At 35.7% G+C, this 18,882-nt stretch overlaps 1 protein-coding gene across 1 annotated transcript in view; it reads right to left on the minus strand.

Moving 5' to 3' along the window:
* IRF4 (interferon regulatory factor 4) overlaps positions 1-13,479 on the minus strand; it is a 38,153-nt gene extending 24,674 nt beyond the window's left edge. Inside the window, exons 1-2 of the mRNA XM_075212989.1 lie at positions 13,408-13,479; positions 3,459-3,687 (exon numbers count right to left, since the gene is read on the minus strand). Of these exons, the coding sequence (XP_075069090.1) occupies positions 3,459-3,659 (201 nt within the window). The 5' untranslated portion in view covers positions 3,660-3,687; positions 13,408-13,479. The remainder of the gene's footprint in view (positions 1-3,458; positions 3,688-13,407) is intronic.
* Positions 13,480-18,882: the final 5,403 nt, after the last annotated feature.

The following is an 18,882-nucleotide window of genomic DNA, read 5'->3' on the forward strand; positions in this document are numbered from 1 at the left end:
GGGGGAGTTTGATGCCTTCATCTATTTCATCTATACGGTGTTATGTGTTATGATTATTTCTAAAATACAAGAGAAAAATACATTAGAATTGTTAGCAATTCATACATACTGGGGCTACACAACATGATATTCTACTCTGGAAATATTCGGAACACTAGTGGTATTTTTACAGACACTATTATTATTAGTGGTATTATAAATAGTGATACCTGTTGGTTATTTATAGAGATTAGAGTTGAGCGAAATATTCACTCCCGGCGGTGAATTTTTCATGTTTTGCCAACAAAATTTGGTGTTAAGTATACTAAGTCCTATCACAACTGTACAGCAGGATGAATTGACCAGCGTCATCCCAGATCTATTCATAGGCTACCAATTCCGCAAAGTGCGAATCTACAAATACAGTCCGCAATGGCATTCCAAAAAGGCGGAACTCTATGGTTGTGGCGCCAGAACGTGTTATGCAACATAACTAGACTTTTGCAGCAATTTTGCTCATCTCTAATCATCTATAAGTTAACAAGAATAAATTCAGACAATTAAAATGTCCATTTAAAGATGGTTATGATTAGTGCAAAAACAGCAGACTGGCTCTCAAATGTGTCCATTTATATTTACAGAGACATCAACGTACAATTTGCAGCAAAGTTATTCAAATATATAATTCAAAGCCACAAGCAGTAAAACGCAAACATGAAAAATAGAAATTGACAGTTTGGGCTATTATAAAATGATCAATTGTGTATGTGAAAATAAAAGGTATGTATGCACCAAGTTCTTGATTGGCTGAACAGTTTACTTATCTTCTTCATTGTAATCATATGTCAATTAGAAAATGGTTATGTTATAAACAGGACAGAGTTTATGTATTTTCAAATTCTATATTATGTCATTGGAGTGAGCTATATTTTTAGGATATAAAAACATCTATATAACCGAACCAGACAGCGGTAAGAAAAGTTATAAGTCAATTAGCTACATGTGTGTTATTTGTTACAGAGACTGAGAGCTAGATTTACTAAGCTGCGGGTTTGAAAAAGTGGAGATGTTCCATATAGCAACCAATCAGATTCTAGCTTTCATTTATTTAGTGCTTTCTACAAAATGACAGCTAGAATCTGATTGGTTGCTATAGGCAACATCCCCACTTTTTCAAACCCGCAGCTTAGTAAATCTAGCCCTGAATGTCTCTGTAACCTGTTACCTGTGTGTGCCAACATGTCAAATGATCAAAAAGGGACACTCAATATTTGTTACAAATAGACACACTTTTTTATGCAATCATGACATACGCATGGCAGACGTTTGGATAAAATTATTGCGAAAACACAGATTGCTACACACAGCTGATAGAGCCACACACAGCACAGTGCCATTACTACTATAAATGTAACAGACAAACAGAAACTTTCAAACCATTATATTCCTCTGATGGAGAAGTATGCACATACAGATCTATACATTATTCCCAAACAATTTAGAGGAAAAGAGTGACAGAGAGAGAGAGACACACTAGGGAGGTACACTTGTACATTAAAAAAAATCTTAATAATTTAGGCTGGAGTTCATACCTTCCTCGCTCTGCACACAAGAGCCATAAAATAATAAACATATACTATGGTGACCCACATATTAGAACAATAAACGTATACCATGGTTCAACGCATATTTCATGAATGAACATATACCATGGAACCTCATATGTTAGAAGAACAAATATATACCATGGCGCCTCATATGTTAGAAGAAGAAATATATACCATGGCGTCTCATATGTTGGAAGAACAAATATATATCATGGTGACACATATGCTGGAAGAACAAATATATATCATGGTGCCTTACATGTTTCAAGAACAAATATATACCATGATTGGTGCAGCTATGGAGCTGGTGGGTGGAGCAAGACAGGTACAAAAGCAAAAAGTGCTTCAATTTATTATCAAAAGTAAAATCATATGAAAATGAAATCAGAATCAATAGACCACATAGAAGCAAAATCACATATGACACACAAATAGATGTTTTTCGCTGATTAATGATTGTAGCGCATTATGAGCTACATTATTCTATATTGTGCTTCCGTTTTCTGTGCAGGCTTATTTCTAACACAATTAGAGAACTCTATTCAGGCATACCAGCCTCTCCCACTCTGCCATAGTGGGTTTTAAAAATTTCTCATTTATGCCCATGGCACAGTGCTTCAGTGTACCACGTCAAATAAGTGTAAGTGGAAAAACAATCTGAGTTATCCTACCACACAAACACATTCCAGGGTCAAATATAGATCATAGGAGAAAATCAGAGGAAACCATAGCAACAAGCATGCATGTGAAGTACATACATACTGCATAGAGTTGGAGTCCAACCCCAGGCTCCATTGATGTGTGAGGCTGCACTAATAACCACTGTGTCATCATGGTGCTAACAACAAAATGCAGTTGTTTTAAGCAAATGTTTTTTGTATGCTTACTGTACATTGTAAACTGATTAATCAGCTTAGCGAGTTAGCACTATTGTTTGGCTTCTCAAACAACATCATTAACAATTGGAAATGTAGTGTAAAGAGCTTCATAATGTGCCCAGGTCCACACACAACATTAGTGGCATTTTATTGTTGAAAGCAGTTTACGAAGGCCATATGCACAGGTTAGTGGGTACCACAGTCAAACAATTTACACTGCCACTAAACATTAGTGGCACCGATATATTAAATAGCTCTTACTATCTAATATATCAATGCCACCAGTGGTCGAAGTAGTCCGGTATTCGGTGGTATGTCATACCGCCACTTCTACTACTGCTTTGATTGTAAAACTATCAAATGCCATTAATTTAAATTTTCCATACTGGCACTTTATAAATAAAATGATAATACAGAACTAAGGCCTCTAACATGAATGATATTCTATAATTACCTCTGCCTATACATAAGTATATATCTTATAGAACATCTCACTCTTAAAAAAAAAAAAAACAAGATTTTTGCAGACTCCATCATTTCCAAAATATCTTAAATTCATCCCCATTTCAGGAATACTGTTCACTTCCAGTGATCTCCCATCAATCCATCCCCAGAATAGTTATTTTAACCCAAATATATATGATTAAAATAAGACAACATAAAAGAGATAACCTGAAACATACACTCTTGCATACAGACATATGACTCATACCATGCTCCTCATCATTTTGCATACTGTCGGACAGATTACCATTGAAGTTAAGATTATTTATTTAACTTTAAAATTTCAGATTACATGTGAGGGTATGCAGGGAAATATGCTATTAAAAGGGAATTTACAATTATGCAAATCATTTAACAAGAAAACTGGATAGATGATCAGTTCATAAGCATGTGCATCATATGGCAGAAGTTAGTCATTACCATGTGGGTACACATATATAGCATTTGCTGTAAATATCTAATTTTGGTTTTGAGGGGATAGAAATGTTACCTTAAAGAGGGCTGCGTCTTCGTCTCTGTTGTAATCTTGTTTCCCTGCATGTTTCCACGGTATACGAAAGATGGTCCTGTCTTCATTCTCCCACACCAAGCCAGGATACTTTCCACTGTCAATCTGGTCTATCAGCCACTGCCTCAGTTTTCCATTTCCACAGCTAATCGGTGTCATTCCACACCCTCTGTCCTGGTTCATACCAAATGTACCCTCCTTTTTCACTGCACTGGGATGAAAAGGATAAGAGACAGATTGGGAAAGTGTTATAATCCATAAGCAATAGCAATAGAGGCTCTCTTATATTGCTGTATTGTTACCAGACCTGTGTAAGTTATCCTCCACGTTTGTAACCAAACTGCTCACAAATCAGACTGGATTGCAATGTATGCCATTATCTATGATATTTGCCTATCGTTAGGTATATTGAAGGTCACAGTGGATTTCCATGACTATAAACAGAGAGGAGGCCACTGGCCCAATGTTTTACATAAAACACAGAACTCCAAGATTAAAACTACAATCCTTAAAATGTATCACACATCATTATAAGTGATGAAGAGAATTCCCTATTATAGATATATGACTAGGGCTCCCATAATTTTAAAACAGAAATCTTGGACACCCTTGTGATATGAACTTTGCTCAGTCTATAATTGCTAGCACGTGAAGCTGCACTACCATCACAAGGTGTCCTCCTCCGCTACCCAGAGTCTTGGGGGCAGCTAATTGTCTGCATGTTCTACTTAAAGAAGCCCAAAAAACACCACATATTGCTATACAGCGTCGTTACTAGTATAAACAGAAACACTTGGAGTTGGAACAGGAGGACCAATCACCAGATCAGTCCTCCACTTACTGTCCCCCACCCCATCCCTGGATTTTGGCCAGGGCTGTGAGAGAATTGGAGAGCCTGGAAAAACAGCTGCATGAAGCAGTCCCCAGGGCTCCTGCTTGGTGGAGAGAGCACCTAAAGAAAAATATTTTCCTAGATGATAATTATTGGTTCTTGTCCCTACTAATATTGCCTATCTAAATGCATCAGTATACTGAATTTTAGATAAATCTTTATTTTGGGTTAAATGTGCAGAGAGCGGAAAAGACTCAGCTTGTCCTGGATAAACTGGGACAGATGGGAGCAGTGTTCCCTCTAAACTGAGCAATCTGGAAAGGAAGGTGTTAAAAGGTCACTCCAATGAGGGCTCCACCCGAAAGGTTTGCATTCACAATCTGCAGGATGTTTCCTAGTAAGGTACAGGCTTAACTCTATCATTTCCAGATTGCTCAGCTTAGAGGGAACACTGGATGGGAACACACTATATATATATATATATATATATATATATATATAAAAGAGTTCATAGATATTTTAAGACCATATTTTAAATCGTAGACTCAATACTAATTATCGCAAAATAAATCAACTTAGATGTAGAGTACTAGTTAGCCCAAATGAATCTCTTAGGTTATCTGGGATAATTATTTCTGGAAGCATTTGCTAAGCCCCAATCAAGGCTAATTTAGTTAAATTAAATGACACAAAATATCTATGCATACAGGGGTCATGGCTTCCAGTCCCCAGGAGTAGTGACTAATGTACAACAGGCTGTGGCCTGCTCTTCTTCATGTGTCACCAGATCAGTAACTGGAAACTGAAGACATCATGTGAGTGTAAGATACAGAATGAGTCGTCAGGGAATTTACTGCAGGTGCTAAGAACTAGTAATCCTTTTTTGGTTTGGTTTAATGCAGTAAGACCCTTCTTATAACAGAAGGTATTCAAAGCCTCATAGCTAGTATACAGTAACTGGTTTTATCCCGTAGAATAGTGAAGAGTTAAACCTACCCCCCATACTTGGTGTATGTATACAAAGAGTATCTTGTTTGTCCCTATTGGCCAACCATGCACGCAGACCATTAATTCAACCTGTAGATAGCATGTTTTAATCTTGTTAGAACTAATCAATACCATGGCTTCTAGGGTTGGAGAGGACACAACAATGCACCCAGTAGTGTTATATTGAGGTGGGTTACAAAGAACCTAAGAACCCTAAGTCATTATAACCCCACTGGATGCACTCTTTAGTTTAGTTTACATTTTGCAGGCTATAGGAACGAAATATATATATATATATATATATATATATATATATATATATATATATATATATATATAGTTAGGATACAGGTTGCTTCTATATAAATTAGTAATACATGAAATTGCCTGTGATTGTCAGGCTGAGCCATGTTACTTTTTGCAGTGCACTCCTTATTCCCATTAAACAGGAAAACTATGAATGCTACAGCAAAAAGTAGATTTTTACTTTTAGCAGAAATGATATACTACAATAGTGGAAACCATTACTACTGCTACAGTTACAGTTTACACTTCTGTGCAATGTTAATGACTAACCCTCATAGACATGATTGCCAAAATGCAATTTAACTCACACTTGAGTGTTTCATCATTTTAATAGGAATAAGTGATCCTATGTCACCAGTGTACCGCTGTGTGTTACTAAATAAACTTCCACATGTGGGATGCGGGGGCCTCACGTTGAGCTCTACATCGCTGCTTTCCTTAGCAAGCAGGAGGTGGGGACAGCATCCTTTCCTCCTGGGAGTGGGAGTGTGACATCAGAGCCAAGTGCCACATTCCCAGCATAACACTGACATGAAGGAGCAGTAGGCAGTAACCTCACATGTATGATGTTGCTGCCAGCTTCTCCTTCATGTCAGGGCTGGCGCACAGTGTGGGGGCACAGCGGGGGCATTATAAACATTGGATGCCTGACATTATTTCACTCAGTGTTTTAGGTTCATCCACCTATGTATGTGCTAGGTGGACGAACAGGAGCATTTGCACATAATTAAACCACTGCACCTCTGCGTATTGTGGTTAATAAATGAGCCTTCTTGACTGCATGTGAATATATTTTCTATCATCCCATTATCCTGAGCAATTATTTGATCAGTAATTTGATTATTATTATTTAACAGCTATTTATATAGCATCTACATTTATTTATTTAACATTTATTTATACAGGGTCTACATATTATGCAGTGTTTTATAATGAATATTTTATCATTCAAATCAGTCCCTGCTCCAGTGGATCTAACAATCTATATTCCCTACCACACAGACTTACTCCTAACTTTAATTCAAGCTCACAGTTAGGATGTTCCCTTGTGCAACAAAGCCTCCTTGTATGTAAATTATACTCATCACGTACATACAGTGCAAGCAGCGGTTTTGTGAGCTCTGATTAAATCAGGCTATTATCCAGCGGAGAAACGTGTAAGATAGGAGTCACTAATGAATGAGTATCTGATTGGCTGATGTTACAAATTATGGGGATGTAAGTTTCTTATTATTGCAAAAATCAGAGGTCTCGCAGACTGTTATAGCTCTCACTGACTGCCGGAAAGTATAACACTATGGACCAACTGAGGGAAATGGAGATGTCAGTAAAAGTCCCCCCTGCAAATATACTTTTATTGACAATCATTCTTGAAGGACTGTGCTCAAAATCACCTTATATTACCACTAGAAGAACAGAAGAACTGCCACAGGTGGCCTAAGCATGTACCACGGAGCTTGAGGATTATCGTTTCCGTATAGTGGTTAATAGGCATAAGGTAGTGAACAACTGACTGTGCAAGTTACATTTAAATTTAAATATAAAGACTTATGCGATAATAAGACTTATTACATTTTTATTATTGATCCTCTGAAGATATACTTTGAGACGTTTAAATGAGTTTTGATGTATGCAACATCGAAATCTTAACCATACCTGGCGACTTTTGGAACCTCCCCTCCAGGAGATCCCGAAGGTCATGTGACAGGTGTATTAGAAGGTGTGGTGATTGCATTACAGCACCATGGCCCTGCCCCTTGCCAGATAATGGCCAAATTAACAGCAAATTCCCCTCACTGAGCCCCGCCCCCACAACGCTTTGGGAGGATGTCTACTCTTCCTGAAGGCCGGGAGGACTCCCTGAAATGCAGGAGCCTCCCAGAAATTCTGGGAGGGTAGGCAAGAATGTTTTTAACTTGAACAATATTATTTTCAGTGTACATTTTCTCTATTTTATGAGGTTATGTAATTGTATTTATGATCCGTATGTTTGATTGTTGTTTTTGAAATAAATTTATTATAGAATTTAAAAAAAAAACCTGTGGCATTTTGGATGGTGTGTGTTGTTCATTCGCAGGTGATATCTATGCGCTTTTTTTTTTTTTTTTAATCTTTTTGCTTAGACATTTTGTGAGCGGAACCAATATTTATAGTACCACATGCCTCAGTAGCATCACTAGTCATTAGTGTCTCAATAGGCTGTATTCTAATAAAAATGTGTTCAGCCAACAATATGGCTACCTACGCTGTGTGCTGGCACAATGTGCACTTTTAAAACCCTGGTCTCTTCTGACAAACTAAACCTAAATTAACAAAAACACTGACATATTTTTGACAACGGCACTATGAAGACTGTTGGAGTTGTAGTTCAAAAATAAATAACCTCACAGTCAATACCACATCTGCATGATATACAATAATAATAATATAAGCACCATGTAAAGTATATCTTGAACAGATGGCACGTTTACTAAATATATATCTACCAATGTGGATAGAAATCAACATTGTTCTTTACTCTAGAGATTTAGAGCACACTAGAGAAACGTATTTTGTTTATCTGTATGGCAATGCTTCACAGACCACTGCTGCTGCAATGGTGCGTACAGAACCTCTACTATCTACAATAAAAGAAAACTTACATATAGCAGTAAAAAACCCAAAAACAAACAAAAACATTGGTCCATAAGATCTATTAATTTAAAGTATAGGAAAACTATATCCGTGCTCCACCAATTACAGCTAAAAATACCTTCGAAACCGCATCAGTTTCAATATGCAATGTATAAAAAGATGAAAGTCTTTCTGCGCTGTTGCAGTATATAAAGAAATAATAAAAATAATAATAATAGGGATACTTACATTTTTAATGTGTTCTGCTTGAACTTCCTATTTCTGTTTATTTCTCATCTTTCCAACAGAAATGTTTATTCTTTAAAGCTTTCCACAATATTTGTGGAATGTACATGTATTACCAAAGGGAGAAAACACAGTGCATTTATATATCATGTGCACTTCTGGAATTCACAAGTTATATTGTGGAATAACCTCTTTTGAGTCTTTTTTTAATCACTAATTCTTGCTGCCTACATAACCTGTGGACTGTTTTTTTTGAAAACTTACTATAACAAATATTGTTTATTATCTTTTTTGTCTTTCAGTTAAAAAAAAAACTTCTATTGGAGAGACAACGAGATAGCAGATCAAAGAGGAAGTTGAAGCAGAACACAAAAATGTAGGTGTTCCTACTATTATTATGTTTATTATTTCTTTTGTACACTACAACTGCACAGAAAGGTTTTCATATTTTTTTCTTATACATTGGACCATAAGTTGTTTTAAAAATGACTGGGGCCATGTTCAAGATTGTGAATTATGGCACATAATTTGCCAACAGACGTTCTGGTCTACAGAGGTTCTGTTTTATGTGCCATGCACATTATTTTCTTAAGGAAGTTTATTATTACACACTTTGGGCTAGATTTACTAAACAGCGAGTTTGAAAAAGTGGAGACGTTGCCTATAGCAAGCTATCAGATTCTAGCTGTCATCTTGTAGAATGTACTAAATAAATGACAGCTAGAATCTGATTGGTTGTTATAGACAACATCTCCACTTTTTCAAACTCATAGTTTAGTAAATCTAGCTCTTTGTTTTGGCTAAGAAGCATGGAAAAGTCTTGTGCTACACACCTTATTCTACTGAAGAAGTTCAGTACTCCAAGCTTTGTTCTGGTGAAAATGTAGGTGTCATGTAAATTATTTTGGTGAAAATATTTGGTGCTACACACATTGTTCTGGTGAAGATATATGTGTCATGCACATTATTTTGGTGAAGACGTTTGGTGGTACATACATTGTTTTGGTGAAGATACATGTGTCATGCACATTATTTTGGTGGAGATCTTTAGAGTACATTATTTTAGTGAAGAAGGCTTATGACAGACACACTCTCTGAGGATTCCTTCATCCAACCTTTTTATTTCAATCTGCCAAACACACTACTTTGTGGAGAATAATGCCACATATTACTTTAGTGAAGAAGAGTAGTCCCAAAAACACATATCTGTATGGCAAAGACATAGTTTGCCAAATACTCAATAACTAATACATAAGTACTGTGGTGAAGAGGAATAGTTTCACACACAACTCTGAATAAGATGAATGGAGACAGACACATGTATAGATGATTTTTTTTTACTTGTTTAGATTCACTGTAAAAAAACAAAACATTGGGCCAAAATGGGAAATTATTGGAGGAAGGTGATGACAATTGCGGCAGGGTGAAGTTAAGTCTCTCTTATGAACCAGTTTACTTTTTATTTTTATAGCTTACATTTATACTTGTGGATGCTTACTTCCCTTTATAAACTTCCCTGCTCATTCACCTAGGCTGGGTGGAGCCATGTGACTGCTTTTTTGACCAATGAATGGATAACCTCTATAGAATCCAGAAGTATCTAGTTAGAATGTACTTTTAGCAGTGGTAGAGTCTTTATCATAGTAACAACTAATCAAACAGACTATTTTCTGATCTGTAACAACAGTTATTTATAATTGTATCTCTGCAGTTACAGAACTGTTGTGTTTTTATTGAGGCATCAGGATGGTGGTTGTGTGCTCCGGTAGTCATCACCAGTATTGCACAGCTGCAGTCATATACAGCACGTGCATCCAGTTATTAGTAATTATCCCTATAGCAGGTCCTAGGTGCTTAGACATAACTTGTCATACTGCATCTAAAACACATGGGTGGCACACCGGTAGAGCTCATGAAGTGACCGCACTATCCCAAATATACCCAAACATATGGACAGCCTCATTAGACACAATTTAAGTGCAGCTAATTGTTTGTTCATAGCCAAATGGAAAAATTGATTAAAACTTGGCATGTATTCTGAATGAAGTCTATAACGAGCATCTTGCATGAATACCCAAATAAATTTAGCAATACCTGTTCTGCCTGGATTGAGTATTTTGAGACTCCTATTTTCTTATTACAATAGCATAACATTACCTCCCTTCTTATTAAATCATTCTATTTTATATATAATTGTTAACTTTATATTTAATATTTGTCATTTTTAATATTTAAAACTATATTAGGAAAGGATTTGTTTTATATTGCCCATGGCTGTTTCAGTTTGTACTTTGTGTATCATGCATTTTAATTTATGCATTCAAAACCTTTTGTCTATTGCTATCCCCCCCCCACCTTTCGTTGCTGTAATGTTCCCCCAATGCTATCCGCTCCTTGCAAATAATCAATGGAATTGGTTTTCTTTGTTGTTTTTTTAAAGGACTGCACTTCCATTCACTTCCATCAGCTATGGCATTGAGAATTGTGGGTTCTCAGTCTGCCCTTGAGCAAGAAAGGATCAATGCACATTCATGGACAAAATGACTACTATTTAATTTCTTGATCGTACAATTAATTATTTTAATTATTTTAAAATAATTAATTAAATAATTATTTTAAATAATTCATTATTTTTCTAGATATGAAAACCCCCCGGAACAATCATATACCAAATATCTATTTTTGATCCAAATAATTGATAATGGAAATAATAAAAGTGCACCTAAACATATAATAGCTTTGTATTGTACACTTTTTCCATGATCATTACAGCGATCACACTGGCTAATAACCTGTCCTTGGTGCAATACATATGTGAAATAGAGCAGAATCCAGGGCACATCAGTGGCTCCTCCTCTAGCAGTATATATATATATATATATATATGGTAACCAATACCACTTACTTGTGAAAGAGATGTATCTATGATAAACATACAATACCGCAAAGGTATTTCACCACCATCCCCAACAAACACACGCACACACACATACACACCATTAACATATGGAGTGCGACTTACATATATGTAATTGTTCTACAAAAGTTGTCCCAAAAAACACATTTACACCTTGCTCATAACACACAATCAAATTAAGACTTAAACTATAAATAATATAACTACCATTCATGTTTTCTCTAAACTGAATGAAAGAGAAATGATAATAATCTGATGATGTCTCCACCCTGAAAGGTGTCATTGAAAATCTGCTGTTCTGTGCCATTCACAGAGTTGGATATTTCCAGGTCATCCCTTAGTGGGGACCACAGATAGCACATAAGTTCTGCATTATTTGGACTATAATATAACTGCGTTAAGTAATGTTAAAATAAACTGCTGATATTTGTGCTTTGTGACTGATATTATCATTTACACTGAACGTCCAATATATGTATTTCTATAATATATATAATACAGGGAATCTATTGGTCTCACAATTTGTCCAGATTACACCGAAAACTAAAAGGTAACAGATAATGATTCATTCATAGAGTTCCCCCCCCCCCCCCCCTCCCCTCCAGCCCACAAATTTCTTATTATCACCGGCTCAGACATTGTATTCCTCAATATTTTATTATTTTTTAAGAACTGTAAGAGCGTGGGAGGATTTTTAAATTGCATCAATATTATTTTAATTATTCGTGCTTTACTGAGTGTTTCACCGCGTTCCTTATTCTGTTCAAGGAAATAAGTAAATATCACGGATCTCCAAGTTTTTCTCTTTTCAACAGCACTCCTAGAAACATTATACAGTATTGATGGTAGCATGGCATATACTTTACTGCTAATTAGGGAGACTACAAGCCTTAATGAAGCCATGACAGATAAAACAAGTGAGAGTCTTTCTCTTCTGACAATCAGTTTCTGCCTTGTACAACATTCTACACAGAGCTGAATCTATCTTCTTTTACTACTATAGTTCTTACTTTGGTAAAACACTATCAACCACTACTACATCCTCTACTTTGTATCTGCTCATGAAGCAAGAGAAGTGTTTAACAAATTGTTATCATAGAACATATTCATCCTGTTTACAGTAGTATAATTGAAAAAAATAACTACCTGTTACAATATTGCCTGTATACAACCTAAAGTGTGTATTTTGTATGCAGAACCCCAGTGAATAATAGGAGCTCTCTGTAACTTATAAATGACTAGTGAGAACCTTAGCGTACACATTACATGTCACATCCTGCAAGGTAAGTGTTAGTTACATTGCCATGTGACAGCAATTCAGTGCACAGGCATATCATAAAATAGACTGCTATACAGGGGAGGGCTGGCAAATTTTAGCCCGGGGTGCAAGACTCAACTTTTTAAGGGAAAAAAATGACAAGTGGCTCAGTGACCCAGCCTAGGTAGCCCACAATGGGACCGGCCTGGGGAACAGATGCTCCCCTGCCCAGTCTGCCACTGCTGATATACTCTAAATTAGTAAATTAAAAAAGACAACTTTAATGAAATGCATTCATAATGTGTACTACTATCCATTATATGAAAACATAAGACTGAATCTGAAAAAAATCAACTATAAATGAAATACAATACTTAACTCTTGATATGCATTTTGAATGCTTTATACAGCAAATCTTTTGCGTATTGTACTTAATATCAGAAATACCATTATGCAACATTCATCATTTTACTACTTAAAATAATTGAACTAAAAATAAACACTGCTAACACATTTTCTTCCATTGAATATATTACTCTGTATAGGAATATATCATCTATCAGACAATTGCTCTGTTTTTCAAGTTATTAATATTCATTATATTTAATTAAAATATGACTTAATATTATCATTGCAACTTAAGTTAGATAAAAGTGCTGTGCAGAAAACACTAGACGGCAGGAGAGAGTAAAAAATGACAATGGCTTTAAAAGTTAGAGTTCAAAGATCTAGTCAGTGATATTAAGAAGGGGAGAGCGGACGCATGTCTTACCTCTCCTGTGAGTGAGTCGAGAGTGAGAGTTTTCTTTACAGAAGCCTAAAATATTAAACACTACTATAGAAAAGGGGAACTTCCTATATGTGGGGAATAAATTAGAGAAAGGGGTGGATTATACACAGTAGGAGGGGACACAAAGTATTAAGGAGATGCTCAGAGTTAGCAGTCGTGCTGATTGGAGCTCTGCAGTGCACCTACTATCAATAGACCGTATGGGAAACCCCAGCCTCTCTCTGCACATAACGAGCTGCTATTGAAATTTACTGTAAAACATGGTACAGGAAAGTTTTCTCAATCATCACAACGAATTTTAAACAACACTTTTTTTCTACAGCAGATACAATAAAAAACATAAAAAAATAATACAATACAATACAATACAATACAAGTACAGAGCATGAAATGTGGAGTTTTACTGTAAAGTTGGTGCAAGCGAAATTTGACAGTGTGATATTTTGGGGATGATATTTGTTACAGTAATTACATTATTAGTGTGAACCAAACATATAGAAGTTAACAATAATAGTGTAGAGCAGCATACCTGCTAGAGAAAGTATTATTTTGCATCGAGGAAGGAACAAATATTTAAGGCAGGGAGCAACTTGAAGGGAAAACAATGATGGTATTATAACAACAATTATTATACTATTACAAATGAACGTGTTACACATATCTCAAATGTGTTTTATTTATCACTGTTGTCATTAAAGATACTTTATGTAAATGTATTATATTAATGCATGCAGACACTATTACACTACAGTCAGTATGTTTAGTATAATTACATTTTGTTTGCAATGTGTCAACATGTTAAATATTTTGAAAGCATTAACCTAGATCGAACAGGCAATGAGGTGTGGACCCTAACCAAAAAGGCTTACAATCTAAGAAAGATAAAGATTAGCCACATACAATGTACTTCCACTTAGTTTTTAAGTTTGAATAATTATTTTTGACTTTTACATTGTGTATAATTTAATATCTGTATGATAAACATACATTATTTATTAGCAAAGTTTTATTTTGCAATCATATTAAAATGTGTCTCCTTATCGGACTGTAAAAATAATCAGCACGTCTTCAAGCAAGTATGTCAAATAATAACAACATAAAACAGCTAATTTTTGCCAGTAGGCGTTCCAATGCTCATGATTTCTGTGGGCCTGTGAACCCCCCCCCCCCCCTCCCCCATACCCCTCTCACTTACTGTCCCCTCACAACCATTGCTTATTTGAAACTGTTATGTTGTTTAAGTATTGCATGGTTAGTGCAGTACTTAATGTATAGTGTAGGGTGTCATATCTTATACCTTATGTTGTGTATTGTACTAAAAAGTATGAATGTTTATGTTTCACAGTATATTGTGCTTACAGCTGCACTGAGATGCAATACACTTGAATGTAATGTATTTTATGTTTTTGTACCTTTATACAAAATATACTTTTCAATCAAAAATGCTCATGATTTCTGCAAAGGAAAAATATTTGACACAACAAACTAAGGAATCCTAGAGAGTAATGTTGACAACAGATCTGAAAAGCTAATATATTAATTTAGTTTTGTCTCCAGTAATAATTAATTCAAAAGCGAACCTCTTTAAGTTGTTGAATTTTCTTTAAATATATTGTTTTTATAGCATTTTTCTTCTGCAGAGGAGTTGATGAAGCTTGCTTTTTAATCAAGGCTTAATTTCCAGTCAATATGTAAAAATCCCAAAAAGTTATGCCTTTGTGTTACATATTAAATGCAGTACACTAGATCTGCCATGTGGTGATGCTGCAGCTTAAGAAACAATGGGACATATCGTCTTCTAGTTTGTCTATGAATCAGTAGATAAGTAAATGTATATTCTGGATAGTTTCATACTTTAATGATATTGGTATGTCAATAATAAACATTTAAACATATAAAAAAAAATACATATAAATGTGTTCAGCAAATAAAATTTAGACTGGTATAAAGGTTATTACAGGAGAATTAGAAAAAAGCTATAGTTTTTAATAGAAATGCCAAAAATATTTTGGAAAATTATTGACCCAAATATTTAATTTACTAATTATATTGTATTACAAGTTATATTGTACTAATATCTCTTGAGGAACAGGTATCAGTTCAAGATCAATTCAAGATAATCAGATTAGCACCACAATTATTGTACAGTCTTTAACCAAATTCACTTAAAAAATAATAATATCAAAGTCACAGTATGATGCTATAAATATATAAATATATCATTTCCAAATAACACAGCAGGTCTGTATTTTCATTAGCGAAACTATGGGGTGAAGTCAGGGCCGGATTTACCACTATACAACCTAGGCACTTGCCTAGGGCCCAGCGGTCCCCCATAGGGCCCTCCCAGGGCTAGCGGTGAGACCAACCTTTAAAAATGGGCCACTACTTATGGGACAGTGCTATGTGCTGGCCCCCCTGGGCTAAAGTCTGCCAGCCAGGCCCTGAATAAGGCTATATGTTATGCTAAAAACTATAGTGCTATGGATTTTTTCAGGGAGGGGGCCCCAAACCAGTATCTTGCCTAGGGCCCCATGAGGTCTATATCCGGCTCTGGGTGAAGTGCACTATGAGCCTGATGCTGAGTTAGCAGCAAAGCAGGGGAAAAAAAAAAAGAAGTAAATTTGCTCCTTGACAAACCATGCTACAATGCAAGGGGGTGCAAATTGATTTATTTTTTTTGCACACAAGGAAAATACTAGTTGCTTTTATGTAACTCACACACATATTCGATAGCTTTGTCTTTACACTGAAATGTGAAGTTGACCCAGGACATGTCCTCACACACTAAATCTGTCTCCACATTTTAAATTTACCCCCCCCCCCCCATGCAACATGGTTTATCCAAGGTGCAAATTTACTTTGTGCTTTGGTCCTAACTCAGCAACAGGCCCTATGTGGTTAAATAATACATGACGTAAATACTAATCCATACTTCATACTAGCTAACCACATTTTTTTTTTTATCTGCATACAATTAAACAAGTGTTTGTAGGGATAAATAGTAAAGCATGTATAGATTTCAATGCTGATAGGATCATTGCCTTTAACAATTATTTTAACCATATTGGTTCTAACATTTTTCATGTTGAATGAAGACCAATTAATAATACACTTATTGTAGTATATTTTTCAGAAATAATTTTTTTCCCTATACCTGTGTGTTTGGTGATTATTGCATATAATGTATTTTCTTTACTAAAATATTCTTGTGCATTTAAACAAATATGTATTCTGTCCTGACATATTTCTGATAATGACACTTTAAAGCAGGGGTCCTCAAACTTTTTAAACAGGGGGCCAGTTCACTGTCCCTCAGACCGTTGGCAGGCGCGCACGCAGGGGGGGTTTCTGAGTCTCCAGAAACCCCCCCCCCCTCAGTGGATCGGTCGGCCCAAAGCATGTTTTTAAACATGCCAAATATTTTTCCTCTTACAGCACCACCGCGACGCTTCTGTCACAGCGCCGCGGCCGCTGTATATCTCCTGTTCGGCGAGAAGAAGCTGCTGCGCATGCGCAAGCGCAGCAGCTCCTCCCTAGAATACCCGGCATCACTGGCTGGATTCAAGAGGCACGGTAGGGCTATTTCAATGGATAACAAAGATTAAATAATAAAAGAGCTGCAGGTACTCCCCACAATGAATCTGATGTAGTTTTTTTATTAAAAAACTAAAGACTCCATTTCTGGGCAGCCTGCAGGGTATTCAGAGCTGTGTTATTGTATATAAATATTGTATTATAGGATTAAAAAAGAAGAGTATTCCTCTAATAAAAAAACTACATCAGATTCATTGTGTCCAGTCCATCTCATTTCACCCTGTAACCAAATAACAAATCTATATAAATATATATATATATATATATATATATATATATATATATATATATAAACATATTTATATACAAGTTAACCCGTGCATGATACTCATGCATTCTAGTCAAATCAAGATACTTAAGGTCTTAAAAAGGTTCTTGTCATGCATTTGGGCCTAGCCCAGGCCTCCTCAGGGGAAGATCGTTACTTCCCGACGCAAGCGCCCTTTTTAATGTGTGTTCATGAGGTAAAATGACCTCACGAAAATGAGTTTGACCCCTCAACTTGTAAATTTAGCCTTTACTACCCCTCCCACGGGGGGAAGGGGGGATGATGGAAGTTAACTGACTTGACTATTCTAATTTTTTTGTCAAATAATGTCAGTATACCAAATTTCAGGTCAATTGTATGAGCCCTTTCTGAGAAAATAGTTTTTTCCCCACACACACACACACACACACACACACACACACACACACACACACACACACACACTAACACACGCCTCTACACATGTGTGTTCATGAGGTAAAATTACCTCACGAAAATGAGTTTGAGCCCTACCAAATTCCAGCCCTTTTTGAAAATTTTTTCCCACACACACTAAGAATTTAGTAGGTCAGTGTATACCTCTGCCCAGCAGGTGGCGCTGCAACTTGTTTTTTTTTTTCCACACACACACAGACGCCACTAAGCATTTATATATTAGATATATATATATATATATATATATATATATATATATATGTGTGTGTATATGTATATATACGTGTGTATATATATATATATATATATATATATGTTAATATGTATGTGTGTTTATATATATATATATATATATATATATATATATATATATATATATATATATATATATATATATAGTCCAAACTTGTGTCATGTTATAAATGTTTTTTTCTTGTTTTTGTTGTTCGTTTTTTTCATGTACATTAGCATTGTTAGTTTTAATGTGTGTTATCAATGCTATTTTGATGTGCGGTATCAGTGTTCGTTTTAATGTGGAGTATCATTGCTAGTTTTAATGTGTGTTATCAATGCTATTTTGATGTGCGGTACCATTGCTAGTTTTGATATGGAGTTTCAATACTCATTTTAATGAAGGGTTTAGATTGTTTTAATGTACAGTATTTTAGTGTGTGGTAGGAATGATTTTTTTATGCTTTATTTTGCTTTGTTCCGAATTCAACTATTTGGAAACCCCCCCTTAAAAATCCTGCGTTTGCCCCTGGTTGGAGGGCCGGACTATAGTAAAAACAAAAACTATGAACAAATTCCTATGCACACTGCATATATCTTATTTTGAAGTGAAGAAACAAAACGGGAACAAATACAATATTTAAAATGAAGTAAAGTTAAATCAACAAATTTACCAGTATTTCAATGGGAACTATGGGCCTACTTTTGGCTAATGAGATGGTCAATGTCTGGTTCCAGTGTATGTGTGCCCAGGGTGCCTGTACCAGTGTATGTGTGCCTAGTGTGTGTACCAGTGTATCTGTGCCCAGTGTCAGCGTGCCAAGTGTCTGTCTCTTTGTATGTGTGCCTAGTGTGTGTACCTGTGTATGTGTGCCCAGTGTGTATACCAGTGTAAGTGTGCCCAGTGTGTCTGTACAAGTGTATGC

Source organism: Mixophyes fleayi, chromosome 5, assembly GCF_038048845.1.
Source record: "Mixophyes fleayi isolate aMixFle1 chromosome 5, aMixFle1.hap1, whole genome shotgun sequence".
NCBI lineage: Eukaryota > Metazoa > Chordata > Amphibia > Anura > Limnodynastidae > Mixophyes > Mixophyes fleayi.